The sequence below is a fragment of the Mauremys reevesii genome, linkage group 4, assembly GCF_016161935.1.
Source record: "Mauremys reevesii isolate NIE-2019 linkage group 4, ASM1616193v1, whole genome shotgun sequence".
Taxonomy (NCBI): domain Eukaryota; kingdom Metazoa; phylum Chordata; order Testudines; family Geoemydidae; genus Mauremys; species Mauremys reevesii.
In genome coordinates this window covers 77,869,448-77,887,554 of record NC_052626.1, presented here as the reverse complement: position 1 = coordinate 77,887,554, position 18,107 = coordinate 77,869,448, and the positions used below count along the sequence as shown (strand labels likewise).

The following is an 18,107-nucleotide window of genomic DNA, read 5'->3' as shown; positions in this document are numbered from 1 at the left end:
AGGGATTTGCAGGCTGAGGCCCTGAGACAAGGGGAAAGAGGGTGCTAAGCCCCTTGGGGAAGTGGCCCAGGGAAACTGAGGAGTTGGAGGGGGCGCTGCAAGCGGCAGCCATCTACAGGGTCCCTGGGCCGGGACCCACATGGCCAGGTACTCCCTCTACCCCCACTAGCCACTGAGGAAGGGACTGTGACATTCCCCCAGAAGGGGGAAGCACAGAGTGCGGCACAGCCGGAGAGCTGTGTCATGAAGAGGATGCTGCAGTCCTGGGAGTGACATGGGTCTCTGGAGCTGAAGTGACAGCAGCAAGATGCCACCGGAAGAGGGCGCATTGGCTAGCACAGCTGATCCCTGGGACATCCAGCATGGGACACCCCATCACACCTTCCCTATGGTTTTTTCCCCTTGCTTGGGATGTAGGCTTCAGATAACTTCTGCAACTTTGACTTAATGTAATTCCAAGGCTCCTCCATATTCAGATCCTTGAGTTCTTCAGACCAGTCCACTTCCCTAACTAATTCATTTAATTTTTTTTAAAGTTTGTCCTTTTGAAATCAAGGACCCTAGCAACAGACCTATTTTTTGTTCATTCTTCCCTTTAGTTTAAACTGAATTAGCTTGTGATCACTCAAGCCAAGGTTGTTTTTCTATGGGGTCCTTGCTACTTACTAGTACTAATCTAAAATGGCATAATCTCTTGCTAGTTTGGTAACTATTTGGTGAAAAAATCTGTCAACTCTCACATTCCAGAAAACACAGGCACAGCACATGGTTTTATCACCCATGAGACCTGGCAAACTTGTACCAATGTTAGGCTGTTTAGGGGATTGTATTTAGTTGCCTTTCTGGTCACAGACGTATAGCTGTGTTGCAGCTAAGCCAGACTCTTTTATTGGACAGAAGGCAAAGAGGGGAAGATAGAAAAGAGAAGAAATAAGTCAGGGAAGGAAAAGGACACATAGGGAGGCAGAGAATGATGAAGTTTCACATCCTAAGTGGTGTCTGTAATTTAAACTGAGTTGGTGGAGGTGGCAAAGTCATCTGAGTCCCTCTCTCTGGCCCAGTCTGGTTAGGACAACTCTCCAGATGAGGATGAAGAAGGTCTGGTGTCCCAGGAGATGGTTACGGTGGTAGCCAAGATGGTGAAGTTCACTCCCTATGAACTTCACCATCGCCTTGTCTCATCTTTCAGTCAGCCATCATTGTGATAACCTGCCTTCCCCCAAATCCTATTTTATGGGTCCCAAAATGGAGTGTTGGGTGGAATAGCCCATCCACTAATAATTTTGTCCACTAAGCGGGCCAATTTTGGACATACCAGTTTTGCTTCATTGATTTTCTCACACTATTCTTGTGTACCAGATATGATCTTAACACAGTCCTTGAATTATATCAATAGGTCCTAATGTTTGGACTAATTCAGTCTTTCTGTCTCAACATTTGTTTTTATTGGTTATTGACATTTTATGAACTTTCATTCATTTTGTACAGTTGAAATAACAATAGGCTAAACTTGTAGGCCCATTATCACAACAAATGTATATTTATAATATACATTCACTATGTTATTCAGGCTTGGAGAAACAGTCATGTTACACAACAAAGTGCCTACAAAGGATTTCATCTAATTTTTGTCTTTCTCATTTTCAGTAATAATTATATATATTGTAGTAAACATAGAAATTGCCAACACAACATGTGTGTGAATATGTAAAAATGAAAATGACTCTTGCTAATTGGGTTAATATTCAACCAAATATCATGTAAGAAAATAGTGAGCAGGATTTATTTTATTTTATTTTTCCCCTGTTGGTTTTAATTAATGCATAGTTATAATTCTATAAGTACTTCAGTCTGTGTGATTTTGCTTGGATGACTTTAATTGCTGCTAGTATTTTCCATAAAACTGCCAGGGGGCCATTATGCTGATGAAGATTGTCAATGTACAGAGTTCTTTGACCTTAACTCCTGTATGCCTCCTAAGCATCTCCTATGATAGGATGCTGGAAAAGGCTGCAAAAATAAGGGGTTTTAAGACCCCTTTGTGCTTCTCTGCTGGCACAAAGGAACCCAAATGAGAGACTGCATGTGGCCTAAAGATTGTTTGACTATCAGCAGGGACAGTCACTTATCCATTTGTATAGTGCCTACCACAATGGGGCCCAACTTTTAGGCACTACTGTCATACAAATATTCTATGACTAATAACAACAACATGTAATGTTATATAAATACTGCTTATGCAGTGGTGATATCCATGCAATAAATTCCAAAGCCAAGTGTTAAACTGCATTTACCATCCACCTTTTATCACCTCCTCTGCATTTGGTCCTCTAATCAGTCTTCACAGAGACTAATTCTACTAGTCCAGAACTCTCAGGAGCTCCAAAAAGCTACATAGGTTTTGTTTGTTTGTTTTCATTCTAATAAATCATATTGCCAGGTAATGTTTCCTCCTCTCCTTACAAATGTAGACTTCCTCCTTCAAAATTACACTGATGTGAGGAGAAAGATAGGTACTATCCAACCCTACACAAAGGATTGGTTCAAGGCCTTGTTTCTCAAGACCCATTATGCTAGATGTGTGAGCTTTGCATTATTAGGAAGCCAAGAAACTCTCTCTTGATCCTTCCAAATGGCAAAACCAAATTTGCCTCTAACCTTGTAGGATTGTGAGCTACTGGATTTTAGAATAGGGACATTAGATGTTTTAAAAATGTAATAGTATGTTTCTCTCCTTCAAAGTCCTATGCAGTTGGTCTAATTGCATAAAGGGAGTCTAGCTTTAAAAGTAGAAGAACATGGGGGAAATATAGCCCTGTAAAAATGTTTAAAATTCTCTAAACTATTTCTCAACTATTTTTTCTGGACAAAAAAACAACAAAAGGTGACTTATACGGAGAACATGATGGTGTGATCTCGTGTAAAGATTTTATTGTTGCTCATTTGAACCAGCCTGCATGGCTCCTTCATGGCTTCCTCATTCATGAATAATGCTGACATCCCATTATAATCTAGATATTACACCACTGTAATGTATTCTCAATATAGGGACAGAAAGAGCTAACTGTTTATACTCCTCCTCCTCATGACATCTGATTACTTAAAATATGGTCTTTATAAAGATGATGGGTTTTAGTTCTCTCTTCTTTCTAGCCTTCAGTCAAATAGCTTGCCTCTGCTGCCACTATTCTCCTTTTTCTTCATTGTTTAATTAAATTTGTTTTGAGCATGTGCTGCAATTTGCAAAAGTTTCTCGGCTGCAATTTGGCAACAGGACACAGAGGGGAAAGCTTGCACCTTTTAGTGCTTAGCTCTGAAATTGAATTTGTAGCTTTCCTTTATATTGGGAACTCCTGAGTCAACACACTTCAAGTCAGCACTAGGTCATTCTCTTTCCAGGAGAGAAGATGGACATTTCTCTAAGCTGGTGTCAAGTTTGAGATATCATAAGGGCTTTGGTCTGTTTCAGTGCAGCTTAGACAGATCTACACACTGAACTTTGTGGCTGAAATATTCATTAGGAAGATCCCAGCACATACATTAGCAATAGCTTTAATTCCATCCCTATAAACCAAGTACACATTGATCATGGTGTATGGTATTCAAAGAGCCACTTCCAACTAAAAAGTGAGAGAAAGATGTTCTCTTTTGGATAATTAGTGTTCATATTGCAGTAGTGACAAGTGGGGCTACTTTGTGCTAAGAGCTGTACAAACACATATAGTAAGAGACAGTCCCTGCCCCAGAGAGCTTGCAATCTAAATGGACAATACAGGCAAAGGATGGGGGGAAAGGATTCATTATTAGTCTATTTTACAGATGAGCCGGTCTGGTTTAACTACGGTGACCAGATGTCCCGATTTTATAGGGACAGTTCCAATATTTGGGGCTTTTTCTTATATAGATGCCTATTACCCCCGACCCTCTGTCCTGATTTCTCACACTTCCTGTCTGGTCACCCTAAGTTTAAGTATGGCCTTCTTGTGCCTATTTAAGCAAGTCACTTTATCTCACTGTGCCAAACTCAAATGTCTTGAGTTCTAATTCAGGGTTTTAACCACAAGGTGGGCTTTCCTCTCTGATCACATCTTAGATCTGCAGCATACAGAATTTTGAGGGTTTCAAATTCAGTTGTGGTTCAAGACTCAGGTGTGGAAATACACAGATGATCCACAGCCAGTCTGGCTGCTGGATGAAGAACTGTGAATACCAATAGCTTGATCAGATCACTCTAGTGTCAGGCCACCATTTGGCAGTGCAGGCACCAAAATATGAACCAACTATAATGCTGATACGTTTCATTTTAAATTATGTTTATGGTGGTACCTGAAGCTGTCAGTTTTAATTTTCAGTCTCACAATATCTGGTGTTTTTCTTCTAGCCCTAGATGCTAGAGTCTTAGGATTATGTGAGAATCAAAAGTTATGGCTTTTAAAATTTGTTTTATTTATTAACAATCTATTCTGTTATAAAAGAATTCTTATAAAACTTGTTTTACAGCTTAAATAGAGTATAATATAGTGCACATGTGAATACTAAAGCTGGAATGATGAGACCTTCTACCAGTCACTTTCTTCCACTTTATGATATTGATCATTAGTGTAGTAGATACTTTTCTACTCTTCATTGTCTCTCTTTTGTCTTGTCAGTTTGTTTGGTTTTTAACTAAATTTCTAGCTCTCATAGTTGCAGAGAAAAACTTGAAAGAATGAGCCTTAAAGATTCAGATACCAGATGATGATGATGATGATGATTAAATCTAATGATTTTAAGCCAAATCTAGTGGTATTTGGAAGCCTCACTCATGATTTTTGAATGCTTGGTTTAGTAATATTGTGCATGAAAAAGTAGTAGATATCATATATTTTTCAATTTCATAGTAAGTATACAATTGTAAAAGGACTTATTAGATTTGTTCATTATTTGATGCATGCATTTTATCTGATAAACAAGGTGGTCTTTTTCAAACTTTGCTAACACCCACAACCATTCATCAAAACAAAAATTTAACCACAATCCAAATTTACCACCCATGGAGTTATATTTTTTAGCTCTGCCCCTTGAATATGAACACAGCAGAAGTGCTGAACGTCCACCCTCTCGTTGAGAGGGCCAGAGTGGATCCTGATACGGATATCTGAAAACTAAGTTGAATGATGAGGATTCAGATTTTGAACAGCTGTGGGTTTAAGAATATCATAGTGTAGGACCAGACTGGAAACTCCTTACTTACATGAGTAAGTAGTTTCTTACAGGGGAAGCAAGAAGAGTTCAAATCAATGGGATTGTTTTTGTGGATCTAAAGGTGGAAGACGCCTGGGATTATTTCAGGTTGAAGTTGCAGGAGCTGTCAGAGGCCTGTATCCCGAGAAAGGGAAAACGGTCCGTAGGTAGCAATTTTAGACCGAGCTGGATGAGCAAGCGTCTCAGAGGGGTGATTAAGAAAAAACAGAAAGCGTACAAGGAGTGGAAGATGGGAGGGATCAGCAAAGAAACCTACCTTATTGAGGGTGTAGGGATGCAGTGAGAAAGGCCAAAAGCTAGGTAGAGATGGACCTTGCGAAGGGAATTAAAACCAATAGTAAAAGGTTTTTTAGCCATATAAATAGGAAGAAAACCAAAAAAGAAGAAGTGGGACCGCTTAAAACTGTAAACGGAGTGGAGATTAAGGATAAGTTAGGCATGGCACAATATCGAAACGAATATTTTGCCTCGGTCTTTAATGAGGCTAATGAAGGGTTTAGGAATAGTGGCAGAGTGACTGATGGGAATGAAGGTGCGGGGTTGGAAATTACAGTATCCGAGGTAGAAGCCAAACTTGAACAGCTTAATGGTAGTAAATCAGGCGGCCCGGATAATCTTCATCCTAGAATATTAAAGGAATTGGCGAGTGAAATTGCAAGCCCGTTAGCGATAATTTTTAATGAATCTCTAAACTCGGGGGTTGTACCGTTTGACTGGAGATTAGCTAATATAGTTCCTATTTTCAAGAAGGGGAAAAAAAGTGACCCGGGTAACTACAGGTCTGTTAGTTTAACATCTGTAGTATGTAAAATCATGGAAAAAATATTAAAGGAGAGAGTAGTTACGGACCTTGAGGTCAATGGCAATTGGGACAAATTACAACATGGTTTTATGAAAGGTAGATCGTGCCAAACCAACCTGATCTCCTTCTTTGAGAAAGTAACAGATTTTTTAGACAAGGGAAATGCGATGGATCTAATATATCTTGATTTCAGTAAGGCGTTTGATACGGTACCGCATGAAGAATTACTGGTTAAATTGGAAAAGATGGGGATCGAAATGAAAATCCAGAGGTGGATAAGGAACTGGTTAAAGGGGAGACTGCAGCGGGTCATATTGAAAGGTGAGCTGTTGGGTTGGAGGGAGGTTACCAGTGGAGTTCCTCAAGGTTCGGTTTTGGGTCCGATCTTATTCAATCTATTTATGACTGACCTCGGAACCAAAAGTAGGAGTGGGCTGATAAAGTTTGTGGATGAGACGAAGTTGGGAGGTATTGCCAATTTGGAGAAGGACCGGGATATCCTCCAGGGAGATTTGGATGACCTTGTAAACTGGAGTATTAGTAATAGGATGAAATTCAATAGTGAGAAGTGTAAGGTTATGCATTTAGGGATGACTAACAGGAATTTTAGTTGGAAGTAACGGACGAGGAGTAGGACCTCGGAGTCCTGGTTGATCGCAGGATGACTATGAGTCTGCAATGTGATGTGGCCGTTAAAAAAGCTAATGCAGTCTTGGGATGCATTAGGCGAGCTATTTCTAGTAGAGATAAGGAGGTGCTAGTCCCGTTATACAAGGCGTTGGTGAGACCTCATTTGGAGTACTGTGTGCAGTTTTGGTTGCCCATGTTTAAGAAGGATGAATTCAAACTGGAACGGGTACAAAGAAGGGCCACTAGAATGATCCGAGGAATGGAAAGCCTGTCGTATGAAAGGAGACTTGAGGAGCTCGGTTTGTTTTCCTTAACCAAAAGAAGGTTGAGAGGAGATATGATTGCTCTCTTTAAATATATCAGAGGGATAAATACCAGGGAGGGAGAGGAATTATTTCAGCTCAGTATTAATGTGGACACGAGAACAAATGGATATAAATTGGCAGTCGGGAAGTTTAGGCTTGAAATTAGATGAAGGTTTCTAACCATCAGGGGAGTGAAATTCTGGAACAGCCTACCGAGGGAAACAGTGGGGGCGAAGGACCTCTCTGGCTTTAAGATTAAGCTTGATAAGTTTATGGAGGGAATGGTTTGATAGGATAACGTGATTTAGTCAAAAGGTCAATAACGTGCCACCACTGGTAATTAGTACCGAGGGTCAATGTTGGGATATTGAAAGTCTTTTTCCTGAGTGTCTGGCTCGAGAGTCTTGCCCACATGCTCGGGGTTCAGCTGATTGCCATATTTGGGGTCGGGAAGGAATTTTCCTCCAGGGTAGATTGGCAGTGGCCCTGGAGGTTTTTCGCCTTCCTCCGCAGCATGGGGCAGGGGTCGCTTGCTGGAGAATTATCTGCTACTTGAAGTCTTTAAATCAGGATTTGGGGACTTCAACATCTGAGTCAAGGGAGAGAATTATGGGTCAAGGGTGGGTCAGCTTTTGTGGCCTGCATCTTGCGGGAGGTCAGACTAGATGATCATAATGGTCCCTTCTGATCTTAAGTTCTATGATTCTATGATTCTATGAATAATTACTCATTAATGGGAGACTAGGGATTCATAATCTGGACCTTAGTTTACAGCAGTTCCACTACCTTAATGTAAATCTATGGTTTCTCATATTGGTTGGTAATATTAACAGTCTTATTCCCACTGGAAATACTGATTTACCAACAAAATGTTAAATGATGATTAAACTATCTGTAGAAGGCACAGAATGGTAATTAATGTGTGTCAGCACTGCATATTTTCTTATGTTAATTTGACCTTCTCTATGTGAGTCAAAGGTAAAAATACACACAGCAATTATTTCAGTTTAGTAGATGTATTAAGACAGCTTGAAAATCATCAATAATAATATTACCAATAATAATACAGAGTCAGAATTCAACCTGCTAAAAAAGGTGTTGGGTTCTAAATCTTTTGTATGATGTTTGGTTACCTAGTGTGTTTCAAGCAATTATTTCCCCAAAAGCCAGGCACTAAAGGAAGCTAGTGTACTTACAAAGCCTTTGTAGTTTGTAAGAACATCTAATTTTCCTCCTATTAAATTGGCAAGTGCACTCATTACAATTTTTATTCCTGGGCCTAGAATTGATCAGTTCAATGAAACTGTTCTGCCATTTTAGTACAGTTTGTCATATATTCTCTTGTAGACTTATTTTCAGTCTCTAAATATTTTTATTTGGAATGGAGGCACCAGTGGCTGGTGACTGATGTTCCTTCTGATAACATTAATTGAAAGGAACGGACTGGGCCCCCTACAACCAACGAAGGAAGAATTGCAAACCAGTCTTCCTAAAACTAGAGAAAGGAGAAGAACAAAAGGCTTTGAGGCCTCACTATGCCAATATCATTTATCAAGGAAACACTTAGATACTACAGTGATAGGCAACATTGAAAACTCTAAGATGAAAAAAATATTTTACTCTGAAACTGGAATCCACCAAAAATAATCCATATGCAATATAGCTAAAGTATGAACATAAGAATGACCATAGTGGGTCAGATCAATGGTCCAGAAAGCCCAGTATCCTCTCTTCCAGCAGTGGCTAGTGCCAGATGCTTCAGAGGTAAAGGACAGAACAGAGCAATTATCAAGTGATAATTTGTTCAGTCCAATGTTCTAGAACAGGGATCGGCAACCTTTGGCATGTGGCTCGACAGAGTAAGCACCCTGGCGGGCCGGGCCGGTTTGTTTACCTGCCGTGTCCACAGGTTCGGCCAATCACAGCTCCCACTGCCCACAGTTCGCCGTCCCAGACCAATGGGGGCTGCAGGCCGAGGGATGTGATGGCCGCGGCTTCCTGCAGCCCCCATTGGCCTGGAGTGGCAAGTCATGGCCACTGGGAGCTGTGATTGGCCGAACCTGCAGACGTGGCAGGTAAACAAACCAGCCCGGCCTGCCAGGGTGCTTACCGATCCCTGTTCTAGCAGTTAGAGATTTAGGGAAACCCAGAGCATGGCGTTGCATCCCCGACCAACTTGGCTAATGGCCCTTGATGGACCTATCCTCCATTAACTTATCTAATACTTTTTTTAAATCCAGTTATAATTTTTGGCCTTCACAACATCACCTGAAAATGAGTTCCACAGATTTCTGTGCATTGTGTGAAGAAATACTTCCTTATGTTAGTTTTAAACCTGCTGCCTTTTAATTTGGATTGCATTACAGGAGAAATGTGACTTTGGATAAGCAAGATTTCAGAATAAATGCTCTTTTCAGTAGCTCTTTATGAAATCTGTTTCCCTCCACTTCCCCCCCATTTTCCTTTTTTCATTGTCCTTAACAAGTTTCAGTTTTTGATGGTCTTTTGGTCATCCTATAAACATTCTCCTGAAGATCTGTCACTTCTGATTAGAATAGAGTTGAATAGAAACCCAAAGCTAAGTAGTCTGTGAGAACACAGCCCTAGTTTATGGAGGGAAGGAGAGGAACAGCAACTGAGCACCCGGAGTTTGTTGAGATTTGAAAAAATCCAGTTAGGATTTTTTGTGAGTGGAGGTTCATCATGCCAGCTGAAAGAGCTAGTATTTAAACCATGTTAAAATTTGTCCTTGTGACACACTGGCAGAGGTATCCCACATGCTGTGACAGGCCTGTGTAGGACCCATGGATCTTGACAGGTGTGTTGGGGGGCGGGGGTGTTGATGTCTGCAGGTTTTGCAGCTCTTGTTCTGACAGGCTCTGCTCCCTCTTTGAGTTGGTGGGCCAAAAGAAACCTGATGAGGTTCAACGAGGACAAGTGCAGAGTCCTGCACTTAGGACAGAATAATCCCATGCACTGCCACAGACAAGGGACAGAGTGGCTAGGCAGCAGTTCTGCAGAAAAGGACCTAGGAGTTACAGTGGACAAGAAGCTAGATATGAGTCGACAGTATGCCCTTGTTGTCAAGAAGGCTAACAGCATTTGGGGCTGCATTAGTAGGGGCATTGCCAGCAGATTGAGGGACGTGATCATTCCCCTCTATTCGACACTGGTGAGACCTCATCTGGAGTACTGTGTCCAATTTTGAGACCTACGCTACAAAAAGGATGTGAAAAAATTGGAAAGAGTCCAGCGGAGGACAACAAAAATGACTAGGGGGCTGGAGCACATGACTTATGAGGAGAGGCTGAGGGAACTGAGATTGTTTAGTCTGCAAAAGAGAAGAATGAGGCAGGATTTGATAGCTGCTTTTAACTATCTGAAAGGGAGTTCCAAAGAGGATGGATCTAGACTGTTCTCAGTGGTACCTGATGACAGAACAAGGAGTAATGGTCTCAAGTTGCAGTGGGGGAGGTTTAGGTTGAATATTAGGAAAAACTTTTTTACTAGGAGGGTGGTGAAGCACTGGAATGGGTAAGCTAGGGAGGTGGTGGAATCTCCTTCCTTAGAGGTTTTTAAGGTCAGGCTTGACAAAGCCCTGGCTGGGATGATTTAGTTGGGGATTGGTCCTGCTTTGAGCAGGGAGTTGGACTAGATGACCTTCTGAGGTCCCTTCCAACCTTGATGTTCTATGATTCTATGTGGGACCAGTCCAGAACAAATTACCAGAAAACTGCCAAAAAAAGCCTGTTCTTGAAAAATATCAAGTTTGCTATCTCAACCACAATGTTTTGGATAGTCTGAATAGGTTTCTGATGAGCTTCGAACTCTTTTATTCTTATCAAAACCTGTAAACTAATGTTATAATCTTTGGTCATTTTCAGATTCACCAATTGTTTTGTGTAAATTTCTATTTCATTTGTCTATAAATACAGCAGAAGACAATGTGTATGAAGTCTGAGACATTGCTTTATTATTGTTCAGGTGTATTTATTGAAGTCCACAAGGAGGAGAGAGAGCATCATTTGATAATTCTAGTAGAGTTTATTCACACCAGGGATAGATTGGCTGGGGAAGAATTGTCATTGTCTATTTTCCATTCCAAACTGAATTAAGATACATTGGCCACTACCATGGAGAAATTCAGTCCTCAGTGTTTTCAGTAGAGTTATCACACATATGAGAAGGGTCTCAGCCTCCAAGTGAAGACTAAGATCCAGACATTCCTAAAGTTTGTGGGGTTATTGGTTCCTAATTTTATTTATTCAGCTCATGAAAGAGCTAGAAGATAACTGCAAAGTTTGAAGATGTTCCAGTCCAGAAATTTGCTTTCAACTGCTTTCTAGTTGAAGCTTGGAGATGTGCTCTGATATATACTATTCTTGTGATTCTTTTCCTATGGTTTTCCCCATCTTAATTCATGTGCTTCTCTATGCCTGACAATTTCACTCCTCTTTGCAGAAGGTTTGATTAAAAATAGAGTGTGGTTTCCAGATCCTTCTGATGCAATATATCTGGTTGTACATCCTGCTCAGTATTTAACATAATTAAAAATGACACAGCAGATCTGTTTCAGGTTGGTGATCCAATTTTTGATGAGCTCTAAATTGGATCAACTTTCCAAAACATAAATGAAAAAAATTGCTCCAGATTTTCCAAACATTTAGACATACGCATAACATTAATCATATATGTAGCTCTCAATGGGAACTACTTATCTGAATAAAGTTATGCAGGTACATAAATGTTTCCATAGATCTAGGACTTTGTTGTAAATGTGCATTTTGCCTTCCTCTGTTGGTGTTTTTGAATATTTTCATGTGATTCATGCTTCCAAGTCAGTAGTTACTAGATCATCTGCAATGATAGGTAGACAATACTAGCAATTAATGTATATAAGATATTTCCTGAGAGAAGGCTGTAAGTGTAACCCATATGCCTAATAGGGAGATATCTCTTTAAGAGACCCATTGGGGGGAGGTAGGAGTGAGTTGTGTCTGGGTCACTGTTGGTAGGCAGATTAAGCACTCCACATCCAGAAGCTTCTGGAATGGGTGTGGTAGTTTGGGGTATGCTCAATAGGTTCCCTGTTGCCGGCGCCAGATTCTATGAGGGCAAACTGCTTTCCAGAAGGTCATGTGCCCTATGTGAGTTGGGAGAAGATGAGCCCAGGAGCAGAAAGCAGGCTGTTGTTCCTAACTCTGAAGCATTTTGCAGCAGGTTAGTGATATTGTTAACCCTCTAACAGGGAAGCATGGGCAATGCTAATTATAGCAAGGGGAAATTGGGAGGGAAAAATAACTTCTATTGTAATTGTATGTTTTGCATGTTGTTTTGATTTTAGCCAAACTGTGCTAGTTAAATTGTCTCAACTAGTCTGATTCACCAACTTTTCTTTAAATGTAGTAATGGGGGAAGAGTTATTTATATTTTGCTACTCTCAGTTTTGTATTTTCTTGTAACAGGGTTTTCTTTAAATCTATACACTTAACTGAGGGTATGTCTACACTACCAGATTAGTTCGATATAAGTTAATTTGAATTTGTAGAATCGACCTTACAAAGTCGAATTTGTGTGTCCACACTAAGGACACTAATTCGACTTTGTGAGTCCACACTAACGGGGCAAGCGTCGAAACTGGAAGCGGTGCACTGTGGGAAGCTATCCCACAGTTCCCGCACTCCCCGCTGCCCATTGGAATTTTGGGATTTCCCCCCAATGCATGCTGGGGGGAAAACTGTGTCAAGGGTGGTCTTGGGTAACTGTCAGCATTCAACCGTCACTCCCGCCGGCGGGAAATCAGTTCGCGCACTTTTCCTGTTAGTGACAGCGCAGACGCCACAGCACTCCACTCCACTGTGATCATGGAGCCCGCTGCGATCATCGCTGCACTTATGGCCGTTGTCAACTCCTCGCACCTTATCGTACACCTCTTCAACAGTCAGATGCTGAGATTTCAGGCGAGGAGGCTCCAGCAGCGCGGTGAGGACATGAAGTCTCAGAGTGGCACAGACCTCTCAGAAAGCACGGTACGCCACGCCGTGGAGATAATGGTGGCAATGGGTCATGTTCATGCTATGGGACGGCGATTCTGGGCCCGGGAAACAAGCACGGACTGGTGGGACCGCATAGTGCTGCAGGTCTGGGATGAATCACAGTGGCTGCGAAACTTCAGGATGCGTAAGGGCACTTTCCTTGAACTCTGTGACTTGCTGTCCCCTGCCCTGAAGCGCAAGGACACCCGCATGCAAGCAGCCCTGACTGTGCAGAAGCGAGTGGCCATAGCCCTCTGGAAACTTGCCACACCAGACAGCTACCGGTCAGTAGCGAACCACTTTGGCGTGGGCAAATCTACCGTGGGGCTTGCTGTGATGCAAGTAGCCCACGCAATCATTGAGCTCCTGCTCTCGAAGGTAGTGGCCCTGGGAAATGTCCAGGTCGTCATAGATGGCTTCGCCACGATGGGATTCCCAAACTGCGGTGGGGCTATAGATGGGACTCACATCCCTATCCTGGGACCAGCCCACCAGGCCAGCCAGTATATTAACCGAAAGGGCTACTTTTCAACGGTGCTGCAAGCGCTGGTGGACCATAGGGGATGCTTTACCAACATCAACGTCGGGTGGCCGGGCAAGGTTCATGACGCGCGTGTTTTCAGGAACTCTGGTCTGTTTAGATGCCTGCAGGAAGGTAGTTTCTTCCCGGACCACAAAATAACTGTTGGGGATGTGGAGATGCCTACAGTGATCCTCGGGGACCCAGCCTACCCGCTAATGCCCTGGCTCATGAAGCCCTATACAGGCACCTTGAACAGCGACAAGGAACTCTTCAACTACCGGCTGAGCAAGTGCAGAATGGTGGTGGAGTGTGCTTTCGGACGTCTCAAGGGGAGATGGCGAAGTTTACTGACTCGCTCGGATCTCAGCGAAAGCAATATCCCCATTGTTATTGCTGCTTGCTGTGTGCTCCACAATCTCTGTGAGAGCAAGGGGGAGACCTTTATGGCGGGATGGGAGGTTGAGGCAAATCGCCTGGCTGCTGATTACGCTCAGCCAGACACCCGTGCAATTAGAAGAGCCCAGCGGGAAGCGCTGTGCATCCGAGAGGCTTTGAAAGATAGGTTCCTCAGGTTGCAGGGTAACCTGTGACTGGTCAGGTTCTTTACAGAGAAGCTGAACCTGCCCCTCTTTCAGTTACTGTTGACTTTCTTTTGCGGTTACATAGCCCGTTCACCACGTTTCCCCCCTTCCAACACACGTTTAAAAATAAAGTTAATGGAATATTGTTAATTAACAACGTTTTCTTTACTAATGAATTCGCATTAAAGGGTTGAAACAGGGACGCAGACTGTGGTGGGTAGGGTGTGCAGTGATGTACGGACCGCTTCTACACTCGAGGAATGACAGGCTCCTGCTCCTAGAGCGGTCTGCACTGCCGGACTGGTTGTTTCAACGAAGCCTGCCATCCCTCTGTTTTGGGACTCTGTGTGCGGGGGCTATGTGGCCTTGTGGCGAGGGAGGACTGGGGGGAGGACGTTTACAGGTGGGTGTGAAGGAAGGGTTGAGGGGTGCAGGCTCTGGGCTGGGGATGGGGGCGTAGGAAGGGGTGAGGGGTGTGTGGGAAGGGGGAGGAGGTGTAGGGGGATGAGGGCTCTGGCTGGGGCTGAGGGTTTGGGGCATTGGAGAGGCTCAGGACTATGGTGGAAGGGCAGGGTAAGGGCAGCCTGCCTTGCCATTTGTGGATGGCAGGCGCTAGGACCCTGGGGCACCAGACAGCATTTCTGTGGGGAGCCGCACTACTGTCAGGCAGGTACGCAGCGCGGCGGGACGGGGGAAGACCCGTGTGGGCCAGGGCCCGATCCAGGCAGGGCTGAGGGAGAGACCCAGCTCCAAATATAGCTGGAGCAGGGCACCTGCCGCCTATGCACAGAACATGAAAAACACCTCCCAGACTGACCAGGGTGCCTAGTGACTGCACTATGTGTGTGTGACCTGCTGTAGATCCTGCACCAGGTAATGGTGACCGTCCTATGCAATTACCAACCCCCTCCCCTCCCTTCACACAAAGTCTTCTGTAAAGAAACATGACGGAAACAGTAATGAACAGCAAACTATTTTTAATAATCAACTACACAGTGAGGGGATGAAACTGGGATTTGGGCTTGGGTGATCCAGGAAGGGAAGGACTTCTCAAAATTTAGCGAATGAGAGCTTTTTGGTACTTGAGCACTCTGCTTGGGTGGAATGACAGTTTTCACGGCCCCTGGCGCACCTCCTTCTTGTTATTTTGGGTGAGGGGGGTATTGGACTTTGTGGCGGGGGAGGGCGGTTGCAGATACAGTGCAGGGGGGCTCTGTCCTCCTGCCTGCGGTCCTGCAGAACATCCACAAGGCGCCTGAGCGTGTCCGTTTGCTCCCTCATTAGTCCAAGCAGCGTTTGAGTCGCCTGCTGGTCCTCCAGACGCCATCTGTCTTCCCGTTCGCTGTGTGAGCACTGCTGCTGAGAGAGGTTCTCCCTTCACTGGCTCTGCTGGGCCGCCTCGGCTCGGGAGCAGCCCATAAGTTCAGCGAACATCTCGTCCCGTGTCTTTTTCTTGCGCCGCCTAATCTGTGCCAGCCTCTGTGAGGGGCATGCTGGAGCAGGTCGGGATACAGTTGCAGCTGTGTGATGGGAAAAGGGGATTGACTTCCTTATAAAGATACATTTTTGCAAAGAAGAAACATAGTCTAGTCAGTCTCTGTGAACAAGACCATGCACAGCACTCACTCAGGGAAAGTTCAAATTTTTGGAATTCACTTTCATTGCCTGGGGGATTGCACTGCAAATCAGACAAGCGGGGCAGGACAGCAGAATCTGTGGAGCAGCCAGGCATGGTAAGCCAAAAACTTTTGGCTGCTTAAAAGTCAATGTATACCACTGTCCTCTTGCTACAGGCAATCCTGAAAGCATAAACTCTGCCCCTGTTGCACCCCCTCGCGTCTGTTCCCTGGGAAAGATCCCTGTATGATGCCACTCTGCAGCCTCCACCACGTGGCTGTAAAGTGACGCTCATTGTTATGCAAAGGAACAGTGAAGCACTCCCAATACTAATAGTACACAAATTACTCTAATTAAATGCAGGAGTCTCAGAGCGAGATCACCCTGAGGAGGGTCACTGAGGCAGATAGAGAGTGCATGCTGCGTGAAAGCCAGCATGAACCAGGGGCCTATGCTGCCATGCTCGTGGAGGCAATGGTCCCGGAGTACCTGATGATAGCCTGGCGCGGAAGAGTGTGCTACCACGGAGCACCCAATAAGGCAGCTCTCCCCAGGAACCTCATGCGGAGGCTTTTCGATTACCTGCAGGAGAGCTTCTCGGAAATCTCCCAAGAGGATTTCTGTTCTATCCCCATATATATTGACCTTCTTTTCAACTATTCCTGCTCCATTAAAAATAAATGTTAACATGTTTAAAGCACTTACAGACTGATCCTTCCCCTGATTCAGGGTCTGGGGTAACGGCTGGGGAGGGTTGGTAGGGGGTCTCAGTGAGGGTGATGAAGAGATCCTGGCTGTCTGGAAAATCAGCATTGTGAGCGCTGTCGACTGCCCCCCCCTCCTCATCTCCTTCCTCATCTTCCCCGTCCGCGAACATCGCCGAGGAACTGGCCGTCGACACTATCCCATCGTCGGAGTCCACGCACACTGGTGGGGCAGTGGTGGTAGACCCACCGAGAATGGCATGCAGTGCCTCTTAGAATTGGCATGTCCGGGGCTGGGCTCCAGAGCGTCCGTTTGCCACTCTGATTTTTTGGTAGCCTTGTCTCAGCTCCTTGACTTTCACACGGCACTGCATTGCATCCCAGCTGTATCCTCTGAGTGCCATGGCCTTGGAGACCTTCTCGTAGGTCTTTGCATTCCGTTTGTTGGAGCGCAGCTCCGAAAGCACAGACTCATCGCCCCACACAGCAATGAGATCCAAGACTTCCTGGTCAGTCCATGCTGGGGCCCTCTTTCTAGTCTGAGATTCCCTGGACTCCTCTGCTGGAGAGCTCTGCATCGTTGCCCGTGCTGCTGAGCTCGCCACGACGTCCACACAGGAAATGAGATTCAAACTGGCCAGACAGGAAAAGGAATTCAAATTTCCCCGGGCCTTTTCCTGTGTTCCTGGTCAGAGCATCCAAGCTCGGACTGCTGTCCAGAGCGTCAACAGAGTGGTGCACTGTGGGATAGCTCCCAGAGCTACTAAGGTGGATTTGCATCCACACCTAGCCTAATTCCACATAGTCATGTCGAATTTAGCGCTACTCCCCTCGTCGGGGAGGAGTACAGAATTCGAACTAAAGAGCCCTCTAGGTCGAACTAATTAGCTTCCTGGTGTGGACGGGTGCACGGTTAAGTCGAATTAACGCTGCTAAATTTGAATTAAAGTCCTAGTGTGGACCAGGCCTGAGTGGTTAATCAGCTGACTGACTAGTAGTGATTTCAGCAGAGGAAGAGCCTGCATGGATTCCCACTGAAGATTCCTACAAGCAAATGGAGGAAAGATGTTTCTTTAGACTCAGCAGACTGTATAGATTTGATGATCAAAGACTCTAATTGAGAGGTGAACAAAACCTAAGCTTTGGGGAACCTTCAGTTTCTTCTCACTGTATTTCTGTGGGGACTGAACTGTTCAGATTTTAATTTGTTTTCTTTATTTATGTTTATGTTTAACTATGAAGGTAATGTCTGTGGATTATAAAATAGCCATGTCATGCTGTAAAAATTAGATTATTATTTGTTTCTTTATCATAAGATTGTATATAGTTATTTAATTAAATTCATTATTCTTTAGTTCCTTTTCGGACTTGAATGTGGGGAGGTTGACCCTGTCCAATCCTTCCTGAAAATCCTTAGAGACTGAACTCTGGGTCTCCAGCTACTTTCTATGGGAGTTTGGTTTGGTTTTGTTTAAGGCAATAGAGATGGGAAATGAAGTGAACTGTAGCCCAGTGGTTCTCAAACTAGGGCCTCCGCTTGTTCAGGGAAAGCCCCTGGTGGGCCAGGCTGGTTTGTTTACCTGCTGCATATGCAGGTTCGGCCGATCGCAGCTCCCAGTGGGCGCGGTTCACCACTCCAGGCCAATGGGGGCTGCGGGAAGTGGCA

At 44.2% G+C, this 18,107-nt stretch overlaps 1 protein-coding gene across 1 annotated transcript in view; it reads left to right on the top strand.

Moving 5' to 3' along the window:
* Window positions 1–11,286, top strand: part of LOC120403947 (60S ribosomal protein L37-like) — a 79,975-nt gene extending 68,689 nt beyond the window's left edge. The window contains exon 3 of the mRNA XM_039535975.1: window positions 11,251–11,286. Within this exon, the coding sequence (XP_039391909.1) occupies window positions 11,251–11,286 (36 nt within the window). The remainder of the gene's footprint in view (window positions 1–11,250) is intronic.
* The last annotated feature ends 6,821 nt before the right edge of the window (window positions 11,287–18,107 follow it).